The sequence below is a fragment of the Stegodyphus dumicola genome, chromosome X2 (assembly GCF_044657685.1).
Source record: "Stegodyphus dumicola isolate Sdum_Otavi_A_Nest chromosome X2, ASM4465768v1".
In the NCBI taxonomy this organism is placed as follows: domain Eukaryota; kingdom Metazoa; phylum Arthropoda; class Arachnida; order Araneae; family Eresidae; genus Stegodyphus; species Stegodyphus dumicola.
Window position 1 is genome coordinate 159,152,408 of NC_140781.1, and position 16,245 is coordinate 159,168,652.

The window sequence follows — 16,245 nt, forward strand, 5'->3', positions numbered from 1 at the left end:
TTACCTTTTTCTCTGAAGTACATACTATATTTTGTTTTCAGCACTTTTTCTTCTTCTTTTTTAATTGAGCGTGCATTTTCCTTGTTATCAAAGCCAAAACTAAATAAACTTTTCTTCCTTATATGGTGTGCAAGGTGGTGAGTCATATTTCAGGAAATAGCTTTTCTTCCCTTTATTTGCATTAATGCAACCTTTGATTTGCTCGAGTACAGACAGGTGCACATCATTCTTTTGGTGAAAGAATTGGGAATGGGGTAGATAATTCCAGCACATTCTTTTTCCTTCCAGTACCTGTACCCACAGACTGTAGACATGCCTTTGTATGCTGTTGAACTATCCAAGATTTTAGTAATTTGCATTCTGAATACTCATTTTTACAATATTTAATATTCATGCATAATTTAAGTCATAGAATCGAAATATGGGAAAACAGTCGGTGTGTCATTTCAGAAAAAGTTGGATTCCGATTTTGTATCAAAAATGAAACTACGAATGTTGAAAGAATGCTGTATATAAATCTAATATATATTCCAAGTTTTACTTTTGAGACATGAAAAATGCAAGTTAAATTTCATGAATCGGCATGCTAAAACAGGAGATATAGAACTGCCTCATTTATTTTTGTGCAAGGTGTACATTAATTATTAGTTTTATTTTTATTGTATTTAAAAGTACTTTGATATATAAAAGCATCCCTTCCCTACTCTGAGTTTTTCTAGTCTAAAGGTGTAAGAAAATTATAAAATAAAATTAGCCAATGAAATTAAAATTTAAAATAGCTAATTAAATATTGATATATTTTACATTAGAGTTGTATCACACATTATTAAATAACTGAGCCATGCTTATAAAATGTATTTAAGTTAATCTGGAATTCTTTTGAAATGATGCCGCAGCATAATTTCATCCTTAATATGTGTCTAATTTTATCTGAACTTCTGCTATTAGAAAGGCTGCACATACATTCCAGTAATGAACAACATTTCATCTCTTAAGGCAATGAAATTATCAGTCTTTTAATTTTGGACATCCTGAAGTTTCTGGAAGTGTCTAGCAAAATGACTGTCTTAATGGGCTTTGTCAGGAATATATGCTGGGTACATCAAACCTCCCAACCAAGGATCAATAATGTTTTCTTGATTTCTTTCATGACATGCAGCTTAGCATTACCTTGCAGCTTTTTCAAAAAATGCAGTCCTTTCCCAGTAAATGAACATTCTTGACCAATTTCCTAATTTACTTACAGCAACTGTTTGCAGCAGTCAGTATTAACTCTTTGACCATGTTTCAGCTGTTTATAATATAGTACACCCTCCTTATCCTGCCAGATGTGTAACACAACTGTTATGTTCAATATCAATGTTCCAGTGACATGAAAAATGCAATTTTAAAAGTTTGTTAATCAGCTAACTAGATATACAAGTATATCCCTTTTTTGACTTGCTGTACATTTAGATGATATAGACCAACTTTTAGGTGACCTGTGTTACTCTGGACTGTTGCAATGATGACAAAAAGGCAGAGAAATAATTAATTTTTAAGTCATTAGTATACATAACATACAAGAATGCCTTAAAGCTTATTTGTACATCCAACATATAAGTGCTTTTAAATAATGAAATATGTTTATAAATTATTTGAAGATTAGGGGATTTTTTAGGCTTACTGATTAAGTCTGAATTTTATTAACATTTTTGGTAAGCTAAGCAAAGTGGATTTTAACTTGAGTCATATTTCACATTGCATAATCTATAATGTGAATAACTGATTTATCTATCATTGCTGTTAACTGAAGCATGTAAAAGTTTTTATAATTTTCCAATATTCCTCAAAACACTACCTGAATATGTAATTATTTGTATGCTAGCATATCTTAAAATTAGAAACAGATATCAGTTAACAAATGTTAAAAAAACTAGAGCATTTGTTGCCAAGATTTTGTATTATTTTCAAAATATGAAGTGTGGAAAAAGAAGAGTCTTGAGTCTTAATATTTTCTGACCATTAATAGTTCGAGTCTCCTGCCAAAATATTTGTAGCCATCGTGCAAGGTATGATTGAAGAAATGCTTGAATATGAGGAGAGACCTGTAAATAGAGAATGCACATAAAATTCTACTGAGACCATTTTTGTCTCCTCTATTTGGTTCAGTTCAAAGGCAGCAGTTAGGTGCTGATGGTCATGATTACTGTGGGAACAAAGTAACATTGTCGTGATTTGAAGTGTTATTTTTCAGTATGGTATGGTCATTGTCACTTTGCATGCATTTAGTAACTTAGAACAGTTTTTTTTTTCCTTTCTTTTTTTGTTGATGACTTTTGATAAAGTTTTAGTTACTACTGAGTCTGAGGAAGAGAGACATGACTGTATTGTATTTTTGTTACACTGATTTTGCATAATTTTGACCTGAAATATTTGTTACCTAGCAAATCGTTTAATTTATGTACAGTTCTGTGAGATGCCAAATTTTATTTATTGTTATTATTTTTTTTTTAGTTGAAGATTATCTTAGGCAAGCCCACTTTCCCAAATCAGGAACTCCGAGTGGAGTACCTTCTGGAAGGCATGTTAGGGATGATGAACAAGTTGGTGATTTATTTTAAATTTATTTATGCAAGAAAGTTTATTCTTTTTGTAAATTCAAATTGATGTAAAGTTTTCATAATAATATTTCATATACATGTTATGTGTAGTAAATTGTAATTGGTATTAGTCAAGATAAAAATTCATGTAAATATTTAAATATCTGGAAGCTATGTGAATTAGTTTTGAGTAATAACCACTTTCTTTTCTAAGTTTTACAATTTTAATATCTGTAAGCTTTTAATGCATGAAGTAATATTTGTAAGCTACATGTAAATGCAGGATGTTCATGAAAAGTGGGTTATGTACTTAGAAATATTGATACTGGGGATGCACATATAATTTTATTTGAGATGTACATAATTCTCAAGGAGACATATATAATTGCAACTCTGAAGAATTTTAGAAGTCTTAAGATTTTATATAGTCAGCTCAGATTAAGAAGGATAGTCCAGAGAAGGCTTATTATGCTTTAGTAAATTAAATACAGAAACTACCATAACCTTAAGTTCTAAATCTTTCAAGATATTAGAGAAAAAATTTACTTTTGTGTCTAATACTATTATGTTTTATGTGTTAATACTTTCTGTGCCTATTGGAAACTGATTTAAATTGAGAATTTACAAAGATACTTGAGTTTAAAAATTGTTTTTGATCTTTTTTTACGATGCTTATTACCAAGTGATTTCAAAGATTTTCTCTAGATTTAGGGAAAAACTTTAATTCAGAAGTTGCCTGTTTTTATGCTTAATGATGCTTTATTGGATAAAACAACACTTATTAACATCAGGGTTGCTCCCACAAAAACTGTTAATTACTAATGAATTTTGTCTATAAATGTACAGAACCTTTAATATTTAAAGCACAATTGACATTTTACAACTTGTACTTTTGCATTATGGAGATCTGTAAAAAGCTAGATTTTGTATTTGTAGAACTGTCCAAACTTTCCATCTGGAAACAATGGAACTTCCCATAAATTTTAATTCCTATGTTCTGAAACTTCGTTATTTCAATTACATGTATAAGCTAGAAGTAATGTACTCTGCCTTCTGAGGCACGACCTAAATAGCCTTTTACGCTTACAAGCATGCAGATATTGGAGAAAATTTACAGCAACATTGACAGAAATGTAGTGTTCTACCCAGTATAATAAGCATATGCAAACAAATGTAAAGATTACCCAGCCAGTGATGTGTACAATGGCGGTACAATAATTTTTCTCGATAATAGTATAGTGATATTTATATGCAATGCAATGATTAAAGAAAAAATAACTAGCCGGCAGTATATGTTGTAGGATTCAAAAGTTCCCGAACTGAGTCTATAACTAAAAATGTTTTGCAGTAGTGCGTCTACGAGAGCGTTTTTGTGTAACCATGTTCTCCCCCTTTTCTAAAAGTGGTTTATCTCAAATCACATGGTCAAAAGCTCATGATGACAGCGTTTTTTGTAGGCAGGTGCATTTAGTAAATGGCAATAGAAAGAAATGGCTTCAGTTGAGCAAAGAATCAATAGCAAATTTTGTGCTCGCTTGGGAAAGAGTGCTACGGAGACTTTCAAAATGTTGAAGAATGTGTACGGAAGTGAAATGTTATGAAGAATGCAAGCTTTTGAGTGGCATCATCATTTCAGAGAAGGCTTTGTCATTTTAGGAAAGTGCCGAAGACGATGTGAACACTGTGGCCGTCCCGTAACTTCGTGCACCGATGAAAACATGAAAAAGGTGTCTGAGGCGGTACCTGCGAGCAGGTAGTAAACAATTTCCCAATTAGCAGAATCAGTTGAGATATCAGAGGCCACATGTCGGTAGATACTGACTAAGGATCTTAACATGCATAGGATGTGTCAACGCATCGTTCCCCCGCTTGTTAAACATAGACCAAAAGGGAATTTGTATGGAAATGGCTTACTTAATTTTGGCTGTTGACAAAATAATTCTTCCCTACTTGGCAGAATTATTACTGGAGACGAGAAATGGTGTTTTATGTATGACCTGCAAACCAAGTGAGTATCGGCAACGTGGAAATCACCACAATCTCCAACGGAAGCAGAAATTACACCAAGATCACTCTAAAGGGAAAATTGTGCTAGAGGTATTCTTCAATGTTCAGGGCATTGTGCATCTGGAAATTATCCCTGAAGGACACACTGTGAACAAAGAACTCTACATCAAAATCCTGTATCATTTGCTTAAATCAATCTGGAAGAAGAGACCCAAAATGTGGACTAAGCAGTCATGGGTGCTGTTGCATGACAACGCTCCTGCTCACCGATCGCTTCTCATCAGTGACTTTCATGCAAAAACGAAAAACAACTCTTTTGCCTCATCCTCCTTACTCACCTGATTTCGCACTCTGTGATTTATTCCTATTTCCTGAACTAGCAAGATGCGTGCAGGATTTGTCGATTTCAATCTTCAGATGATGTTAAATGTGCATCGCAGGCTGAATTAAAGGACATGACCAAAAATGGATTCCAGACATGCTTTGATGAACTTTACAGGCATTGGCAAAAGTGTGTTGTTGCACAAGGGTCTTGTTTCGAAGGAGGATGTGTTTCTGCAATTTAATTCATAATATTTTTTATGTTATAGACTCAATCCCTGAACTTTTGACTCCTACCTCATATTAAACATTAGTAAGAATGAAAACAAAAGAGATAGAGAATTACAAATTCTTTAGTATAGATGTGATAGGCTTACAGTAAGCATAATATATGGTATGTAGTTATATAAAGATAACATAATTAAAATGTATGAATATTAATACAGTGTACTAGAATTAGCAAATATGTAATTGAATATCACAAAATGAAGACATTTTGTAAACATTGGCATTGCAGCTGCGATGCAGTAGTAGTATAGAGTAATCCAAGACAATAATCACAGTTAGATCTTAACTAAAGCTGTATGATGAGCAACAAGATTTGCACTGAATCTTGCTGTGTGGCCTGCTTATTATGCAGTTTTTCATTGCTCAGCCATTGAAGCACACGTTAACTGGTTTCCAGAGATTGGCATGGGGAAACCCTCTAATTGTGTTGCCCCTGCACTATTTTATAATTTGAAGTTTAGACATGCTGAAAGTGAGACATACCATGTAAAATATTGACCCAGTAAAGCACTACAGCATACCATATTCTTATTGGATTTTGACACAAATCTTTTTGCTAAGACGTTTCACACTGTCATGTATCTTTGGTAAAAGGCTAATGCAACATAGGAACAAAACTGTTTTGTCACAGAACAGCAAGTGCTAAATTTTGGCTATGGTAGGTGAAAACCAGAGCAGTGCATTCAATATTTCAATGTTCAGTACCATGTGCTTTATGCAGTTTCAATTTAAAAAATTGCATAATTAACATTATTAACAGGTTAGTTGCTGACCAACTCATGTAGAACAGTGGTAGGGGCAGAGTCCCTTTATAATTTTTCAGCAAAATTCATAGCAAATGCACTCATATTAAGTAGTGATTTATAAGAAGCTATGATTTGTATTTATGTTATAGCGTCTCTTGTTCTAATTAGTTTTTTATAGGTTTCGTTTAGGTTTACATGTGCATTGTGTTGTTGCTTATGCTCACTTGTCTGATGCAGTCTGCCCAAGCCCACGAAATTCCTCGTGGCAAAGAGCGCTAGATTACACTGCCGTTGGTAACAGCCTTGAGCACCTTCCAGGTGACAGTGCGATTTCACTTAGTTCCGCCCCCAATTTTGATGGAAAGCACACCGGTGAGATGGGTTCGAGGGTCTCCCACCCCTCTCCCCTTCCACTAATTTACATGAGAGGACTTTTGGCTCGCCGCATATTTAGAGTGCCACCATGTCACACCGACACTATCCATTTGTAAACATCCATGTCTTCTCCGGGATTCGAACAAGGGCCCTTCAGCACGGCAATCAACAACGTTAACCACTGTACTGGTTGGGCGGTACATGTACATTGTTTATGTGACCATAATTGTACATTGTTTATGTTTATCGTTGTACATTGATTAGACCCATGTGTTTCTGTATATTGGAATATTTCTTCATAAGTTTTGCATTATAATTATTAGTAAATTGTTCTTTCAGTTGTCTTTATCCTTGAAATAAGAAAACTTTCTTTTTTCAATTTTTTTTTCCTTGACATATTGAGTTCATTATAATTATTAGTAAATTTTTCTCTCAGTTCATGTTTATCTTTGAAATAAGAAAAAAAATTTTTTTTTCAATTTTTTTCCCTGGACAGACTCAGTTGCAAATTGACACTTACAAGGGACACATGGCATATTTGATAAAAAAAAAATTCTATACAGTACAAAGTCCGTAATCCGGACATCCATTATTCGAAATGATCTATAATGCGGACCTCAAAGCCACAAACTTACGCATGTGCGTTTAATGCACGCTCCCGATAGTGAAGAAAGTGACAGAGAGGTTATTGGAAACAAAAAAAATTTGATCGACAAATTAGTCTGTATTCTCGACTCAGCAATTACAGGACTTGAACAGTGGAACTTTGTAACTGAACAAGAAATTATGCCTGTTTATAGAATTAAAGAGGAAGTATTAGCACTAAAACAACTTACATTGAAAGACATATTTAATAAAGTAAATAAATAAATATTAGGCTTTTTTTGTAAATTTTAATACCGTTTAGATCATAATTGCTCTTTATTTCATAAATTACAGTTTCCTATTTTTAATTGTATAATTTCTGCATGCCATCTTACCAGATTTAAATTGATGATCTATAATCTGGAAAAACCCCTAATCCGAAATCGCCGAAGTCCCGACAAGGCTGGATTATGGACTTTGTAATGTATATTAGAGAGTCGGTCTATTCAGAAAAATGGAACTCTTCGTAGACTAATACTTCAAATATGAGTCAATTTGAGATATTGTTATATTTTGAAAAAACTTTCATTTCTTATAGTGGAATTAGTTTTGGGTATTACTGTACAAAAATATACTATCAGTCTACGGGAGATAGTGCCCTTTTACACGGTGGTAGTGGACACATCAGCCTCTGAGAAATAAGATGCATTTGTCTGCTGATTTCATTAACATATACTGTAAATTAATGGAGATTCAAACTGTTAAAAAATAAGACTGATATTTGACCAACCTGCTTAATAGGTATTTGAAATAAGTGGTTGCAAGCTTTATTTTCTTAAATATTGAGCTTATAGAATTTTTTTTCATAGTTTCTGAAAATGTGGCAGAGAATTCTATGAAAACACTTTTGGCACAAAAGATAAATTTTTAATGGTACCGATTTTTATCTTTCAAGAAGATCAGAAAACACATTTATTAAAATGTTCATTATATGAGGATAAATTAAATAAAAATTTCAGTGAGTAAGGAGCAATTAATAATTTCTCAGGATGCTTCTGGTATTAGTTTAGAATGAGTAATTTGCTGGTGTAAAACAGGAACTCTCAGATGCAAATTTATTAAAAATTTGAAGTCTTTTCAAGAAATATTGATTTTTATTTGAAAATATGTATGGAAAAGGAATGTTATTCAGCAAGTTTGTTTTGCAGTGTCTTCATAAAGGCAAAGCTAAGAAACTTATAGCATTTAAATTATTAAAGCATTATGAGTATTTTGTAAATCAAATGTTTTAATGTACAGATGCAACATAAAACGTTTAATTTAATCTATCTTTAAAACCGTATCAGTAGTATTGAAACTGTTCTCATAAAATTCTCTACCTTATTTTGTGAATATATTATTGGAGGCACATATCAAGGTGCAGTGTTTATAGAAATAAAGTTCGTAACTTCTTTTTTCAAACACACATGTATGTGTATATAAATGCATCCATGCACCTATGTGTGTATGTATATGTATGTACATATATGTGCATGTTTATATTGATTGACATTAGAAGCAACTCTTAACTTTTGGCCCCTGAGTTGTGAAAGTGTGGTGGATTAATAGTTTCCATCTGGTCTAAACAATAAATGAAACCCTCAAAATATATTTGTTTGGATTGGAATATTACTCATGTTGGTTTTCTTTTGATGGTATAAGAGCAGGAAGCAAGAAGGATTCTGGGGAAAAAAAAAAAACGTTTGTTTACTGTAGGAAATTTTGCTTTTCCTAAACTAATCTGATTCTTCAACTTATTTTTGCTGGATATTGTTATTATTGTCTTATCGAAATTCAAGTTTGAATTTTTGATTATGTTGAAGAAACTTTCTGGAGCTTTAGCAGGATCTGCAAGTGAAAGCATATTTGGTACTCAGTAGCTAGTAAAAGCATATTTAGTTCTATAGTGTGCTTGGCACAAGAAAATGCCATTCATACACATTTCTAAATTAGGCAAAACAGCAACCGGATTTTGGCTGAGAGTTTGAACAATATAAAATGGAAAATTTTCCAATTGAATTTGTGAACTAATGTGGAGAAGAGATTAATACAAAGAAGTTTTCCATTGCAATGACAATGCCTTGATCAGGAATCAACTAATGAATAGTGAAATCTGTAGTAGAGTTTTAAATCCAAAAGCTATAAATACCATTAAGGACAAAAGTTGAAAGAAGATTTTCGAGAATAAAATGATTTGAGTTTATAATTTGGTAGGGATTTTGAACACAGCAATTCGGGACATGAACAATGGAACTTTATAACTGAAGAAATTATGTCTGTGTGATTTTGCAGTATATTAATGGGAAATATCAGCTATAAATACCAATGGAAAATATTAGCACAAAAATCAAAACAGCTCAAATGTCTTACATCAAAAGAAATATTTAATAAAACATAAAAATAAATATTTGTCTTTTTTTCTCGTAAAGTTTGTTTCCCTTATGGCCGTAAATTCTTCATTATTTTATAAACTATTTCATGTTTGAATTTTAAAATTTCTGCATGTCATGTTACTAGATTTAAGCTAATAATCTAAAATCTTGAATTGTTGAATTCTTTATGATTCTGGATGTTGGGCTTAGTACTGAAGTAGTACTTAAAATTTTTAGAATCACTTGCTCATCAGCTGCTTAAAACTGACAGGTTGTAGAGTCATTAGGATTTTTGAAGTAGGAAACATGAAAAATGAGCAGTGCCCTTGTAGGGATTTGAACCTGGACCTCTTGTATATGTGCCAAGTCTGCTACTGTTACACCATGCAGGCATGCAGAAAGGAAGGAAAAAATACTGTGTATACTCCCCCTTTGAAAGGACAACTGGGAATTAGGGGATCCAATCGCCAAATTCTGATGATGAAAAATCATGATCTACCACCTTTTAGTTTGGGTGCCACTATAGAGTCATTAGGATTTTTGAAGTAGAAACACAAAAAATCAGCAATTCCCTCACGGGAACTTGAACCTGGATTTCTCGAATATGCGCTGAGTGCGCTACCGCTACACCATGAAGGCATACAGAAAGAAGGGAGAAAATACTTTATAAGGTAATGCCACAAATCTATGCTTCATGATGTTGTGGCTTTTTTATGGACATTGCCACAAATCTATAGTTTGAATTTGTTGTCGTAACATGGATACTAACATTCGAAACACTTGTAATCATCAAGTTGCCTTTGCTTGAGGCCAGCCTGCTTGAAGCTTTCTTCCAGGAGCCCTTAAAGCTTGCTTCTGATAGGCTTTCTTTCTGAGTCCATCATCTATTTTGTGTCGTTTACTTTCTTGTAAATGTTGCTTGCTTTTATTTTTTAGTGATTATTGTCGAAATAGTATGATTTTGAACTATGCATGTAAATTTTGATGTAATTAAAAAAAGAGAAAAGGTTTTTGGCTCTGTTATCCCTGCTATTATTAACATACACACTAATTTCTTTTCAAATATTCTGTTTGTTCTTTTAAGTGAGGATTTATTTTGTTATCATTTTATCCACTTTTTAATGTATGTGTTCAATCCTACAATATGTGCAGATAGTAATCAACTCCCTGAATGGCATGTCTGCTTTTATTTGATTAGGAGATCTTTCATCAGTTTGCATATACTAGGTTATAAATAAAAATATTTTGCTTCCTTACTTTTTTAATGCTGTAAATAATACATGAATGTTTATGAAAACAGAGACAAAAATGAGAAACTATGTAAATTTTAGTAATAAATAATGTTTAAATTCAATTCTAGATTTAAAAAACCAAGATACTCAGACTGGTTAATGAGAAAGTTTTAAGCAACTCAAAGACTCTTAGTTCATTGTTAATTTGAGAGATTTTGGTGTAACTTTGAAGCAAATGTAGATGATGTGAAAATTTTTCCCACTAATAGTTATGATTTGTGTACTTAACAGCATCTATAATTGCATGCAAATCTATCCATTTCATATTAGTCATATGTTGATATTTGTAAAATGTAAGTGAAATGGTAATATGTGATAAGTTTATGTCTGTTATGTTAATAAATACGGTTTAGTATGAAACTCATGTTTTAACAAACTTTAAATATGTTTATTTTTAGGCTTTATTTTTATTATTACAATGTGGTCATAACAAAGAAGAAGCCTTAAGAAGGCGACGCATGCAGCCTCTTCCACCTGCTGGTATAATTTTGTTTCTGAAAGTTAATTTATTAAATTTGTTCGCTTCTTCTTATTTTTTGTTTTTGGGGTCAATTCTTGCTCTTTTAATCATATTGTGTTATACGAGGGCTATCCAGAAAGTAGATTACGTTTTGGAATAAAAAAATAAACAAAGTATAGGAAACAAATTTTATTATATACAGATGAAAGCCACACTCAAATACTACTTTTCTACATAGTCACCATACAAATTAAGGCATTTATCGTAGCGATGTATGAGCTTGGAAATTCCTTCGTCGAAAAATTCGGCCACCTGCGCCTTCAACCACTTCGTTACCTCTTCTTGCCTTCCATCTTGCACAAAACTTGTGGTAACCAAGCTTTTCGCTGATGATTTCGTGCAACAAACTTCGCGAAATTTGTGGAAAACTCAAAGAAAGTTCCGTTATTGTGAAATTTCGATTTTCACGGACTTTAGCATCGACTTTTTCGAGAAGTTCGGCGGTCACTATGCTGGGTCTCCCACTTCGATCTTCGTCGTGAACATTGGTTCGGCCATTTTGAAATCTTATGACCCACTGACGCACTCCACCTTCAGTGATAATGTTGTCCCCATACACTTCACGAAGCTGCCGATAGATTTCTATCGGTTTACAGTTTTTTGCAGTCAGAAACCTTATTACTGAGCGCACCTCGCAGCTCGCGGGATTTTCAATTAACGCAGACATTTCAAACCGTCGCAGTATCTGAACGGAGCACAGCACGAACCTCTCACTAGCACGGCTAGATGCAGACTGAGCTGCGCAACGCTCTGACCCCAAGATGGCCGCGCTAGCCCGGCCCCTAGCGGACACAGACGGAAACGTAATCTACTTCCTGGATGGCCCTCGTATTTGTGCATGCAGATGCATTCTTTAATTGGAATATCATAATAGTGATCTAGTAAACATTTTTAGAACGACATCGACTATTGTGAGGGACTTTATTTTTGAAAATGTTTAATTTAGTTTATTTGTGTGTGATTTGGCACTTTGAAGACATCAATAAAAACATTTTCTTGCATATTGAGTAGAAGAAAACTAGACAATATTTTTTTATTTAATTGTTAAAATACTTCTTAAACACAGTTTAATTAGTATAGTTTTTAAACTACGAATTAGCCCACCGTCGACTGAGTGGTTAAAGTACTAAATATTGGTTTTCAAGGTGCAATTCCTGGCCAAACTAAAATGTTTTCTGGTTATTCCTCATGGGCTCATAAATTTGATATAATTTGTGAATAGCAGTTCTTTATAAAGGGATTCTTTCAAAGCCTTGCTAATTAAACTTTACACCATGAATTAAGGCAGTTGAAATGATTGGGTGTAATTTAGTCAATTTAAGAGGAAAAGTCTCTTCATTTGCCTGCTGATGTTTATTTTTAATGGATGGAAAATAAGATTTACATATTTGCAAATTCATATTTTAAACTGGAAGGTTAGAGAATTAAGTCTTTCAAGGTTGTGCTTTTGAATGTCAGGTGTTACTGGTTTTAGAGGTAGTAAAAATAGTATGCCTGAGTATTAATGATATGTCATCCTATAGAGAGTATGTAAGACTACATTGATGTAAATAGTATATGCCATGAACTTAAAACAATACTATAAGTGTTAAGTAAATGTCTGTATATGTTGGCTAATGGAAGTGTAACTGAGCAACACTTTTTGGGAAGATATATTAAATTATTGTTGCATAAATATTGGGTCTAAATACATATATATGCGAGGGCAAAATAGAAACTTATGATTGATTCAAAAAGTGTAGTCTGCATAGAAATGGAAATAATTCTTCGGAAGAAATTTAAAATAATGGTTAAGCGTAAATAGTTAAAATTAACTTTAATTTCATTTTTGTAATATGCCATTTAATCAGACCATTAGCATTAACAATGCCATACATCAGCATGATCTCATGGAAATTCTAGTAGTTCTGTGTATTATAACATAATGACTATTTCTGAAAATTTTATGGAATTAGTTTGAAAAATCAACAAATAATTAAGTGCTGTTCTGAAATTTTTGGAATGAGTGACGTGAGCTTATTTTAGCTTCAGCATTTGCAAAGGTCAGTTATGTTTTATATATATTGTGGATTTAGCAACTGAAAATATGTTTCTTTGTAGAGACATTAGGTATTTTTTGGAAGCAGGCAAGATGAAAAATTAGGAACCGCCTTTGCCGGGAATCAAACCACGGACCTCTGGATACCGGCCTAAGTGTACAGAACTAAACTACGAAGGCACACTAAGAAAGTGGGAGAAATACCTTATATACCTCCCCTTTTAAAGGGCAACTGGGAGTTTTAGGGGCCACAATCACCAAATCCTGAGTGGGGAAAAATCATCATCCACCACCCTTTTAGTTCAGGCGCCACTGTAGAGACATTAGGTAATTTTTTGGAAGCAGGCAAGATGAAAAATTAGCAACTGCCTTCGCCGGAAATCGAACCACGAACCTCTGGAAACTGGCCCAGCGTGCAAAACTACTACACCGCAAAAGCACGCTGAGTAGGTGGGAGAAATACCTTATGTGTTTATGGAGAGAGATTTCTTCATAGAGAACACTGTAAATGGTACCACAAAAAACTTACATGCACAGCTTTTTTAAGTATCAGAAATAGAGTGTGAAGTGAAGTACTAGTGTTCCAAGGCATTTAATTATCAGGTTTTAGAGATTGAAGAAAGGAGAAATTAGATATTTTTTGTCATTTACCTGTTGCTATTTACCTTGCTTTCTGCCGTAATCCACTGTGCTGCTTCTCTGTTAAATTATAAATTCCCACAGTGGATGTTGAGAATGTACAGTGCTTGTGGAGGGATTTATGGGTCTAAAAGTGTAGTGAGAAGGCATTCAGATGCAAGTGGGTGATTGGGATTGGCTGCTTAAACAGTTAGATCATCTGATTCTTACGAACATTACTGTTCATGTCTTTTCAGGAATGGTACTAAAATGGTACTCATTGTGCCAGTTGACCCTTTATACATATTAACCTAAGTTACATTGCTTTATTTTTATTTATTTATTTATTTTTTACTTCAACACAGTATTTAAAATGCATATTAAGCTGTCAGTAAGAGTCTGGAAACTTTACCACAAGACTATACTTATGGTGATGTCCAAAATGGGCGAGTTGCATTTTAAAGCTATGGGAAGAATTTCTGCATGTTTTGTGACTCCTTACTGAACATGATTTGAGAAATTTTTACTCATTACTTTTTGTTTCCATCTGCATGGGGAGTTTTAATCAATAACTCAGTGTAGTAGAATTAATATCCAAAAATCTGAATAGTTCTTTTTTCCGTAGTGGCTATAAATCACATTAAGAGAACATCTGCTATATTATTATTGTTTGGGTAAGAAGTGTTGTACAAATTTGTAAAAGCTGAGCAAAATAATGTTAAAAAATGTCAGCAAGTCAGAAATGATTGGGAAACTGTGAAACTGCCACATCTGCCCATTTCCCTCTGGTATAAGCTTTTAATAGCATCCTTTGGTTATATATGTCCAACTTAGCTTCTTAAGGTATACTTCAATTACACTTTTCGCCTGGCAATAGGGGATGTCATGTCAGGGCCATGTGGTGTGTGCCTGTACATTTGAATCTGTGTAAAAAGAATTGTTATTTTTTTTAACTCATTCATATAGTAAAATCCTTATTAATTACTTTAAATGTACAGTTTTGCACCACATCATCGAATTTAGAATCAAAAATTTAAAATAGAATGAGTTGCACGTTGTTGGGTCTTCTCCAATTCTGTCCCTGCATGCTATCTACATGACAGCATCATTAATGGAACATATTTTGTAAACTTTATATCTCCTTTTCTCCTGACCACTTTTTACTTAATTGCATGCTGCTTCAGCATAGCATTCAGGTAGAAAGAAATAAAAATTTACACTGAAATTTAGTTTTCTAGTTTTGTTTAAAGTTGTTTAATTAAAGTTGACTTTTTTTGTATAGTTGTTTATTCTTATTTCTGGACGTTCATTAGAGTTCTGCCTGATAATGTATTAAACCTGTGCTATAATGCAAAGCATCTTTCGTTTGGAAATTTAAAACATAGCTGAAGATGAAACAGTGGAGCTTTTAAAAGACTTAATTAAACCCATATTTCGATTTTGATCATGCTCTAAACACTAAAAATTGTTTAAAATGATAAAAGTTAACTTCATGTGCAGTAAATATAAAGGTAAAAATATGAGACATACTCAAAATACTTGATGCAGTAAAACTATTAAAGAAAAGGTTTTCTTCTGCCATGATCACTTTCTATACTATGAATCACTTTCTATGCTATGATCACTTTCTATGATATGAATTTAACAAGCTGAGTGCGTTATTAATGTTTATTTTAATGTATGAAAAGTTTTGCTCAGATCAAGACTTGAATTAAATTGGTGTCGTGTTCCGGTGTTTTCTGAATTTCTGAGTGAAATTATAATTCTAGGCAAAACTCACTTGGGCTTAATAAAGCAGACAATTTCCATTGTACATCTGAATTGTAATATTAATGGATAATATTGTTAACAGAAAATATTAATGCCTTTTTTTAGTTAGGTGGTAGTAAATAGAAACCAAATAACTGATTCAATTTCAATTAGAAGACCAAAATGTGTGGGAAAACTTCAGCAGTTGTGATGGAAAATCCTCTTTATAAAAATGCTAACCTTAAAAGAAATTTTTATGGGCTATATCGATTTGGTCAGAATGTGTTTAAATGGATTAGAATCCAAGTAAAACTATGCATATATCTCAGTACGAAAAAAGTATTTTTTATCCCACTGAGTGGATTTTTGTTTTCCTCTGAGCAAAAATTTTATTTTTTTGTTTATTCGTCCCCTCTGGATTGTATAGCAGTTAGCTAAGACTGACTACTAGTCTGAACAGCAAGGTGAGGGTCTGAATCCCATTTAAGGATTATTTATGTGTTGTTACACCTTCTCATAAGCATAATATCAGACTATTCCTGGTGCACTACCCTGTATAACATTTTCAGTGATGAGCTGTATAACTGAATGGTTCGGCTGTTCTCAATAAATATGGAAAAGTATGTGTCTTGCCATTGGGGGGGAATGAAAAAGAAAATCTACCTTTTATTTTCTATATCATGTCTTATTATGAACTCGCTTATATTTCACTC

General features: G+C 33.0%; 1 protein-coding gene across 3 annotated transcripts in view; it reads left to right on the forward strand.

The window, feature by feature from the left end:
* LOC118181660 (mesoderm induction early response protein 1-like) overlaps positions 1-16,245 on the forward strand; it is a 236,979-nt gene that overhangs the window by 164,167 nt on the left and 56,567 nt on the right. For all 3 annotated transcript variants that reach the window (XM_085808930.1, XM_085808931.1, XM_085808932.1), the window contains 2 exons: positions 2,497-2,585; positions 11,006-11,087. In XM_085808930.1, coding sequence (XP_085665056.1) covers positions 2,497-2,585; positions 11,006-11,087 — 171 coding nt within the window. The remainder of the gene's footprint in view (positions 1-2,496; positions 2,586-11,005; positions 11,088-16,245) is intronic.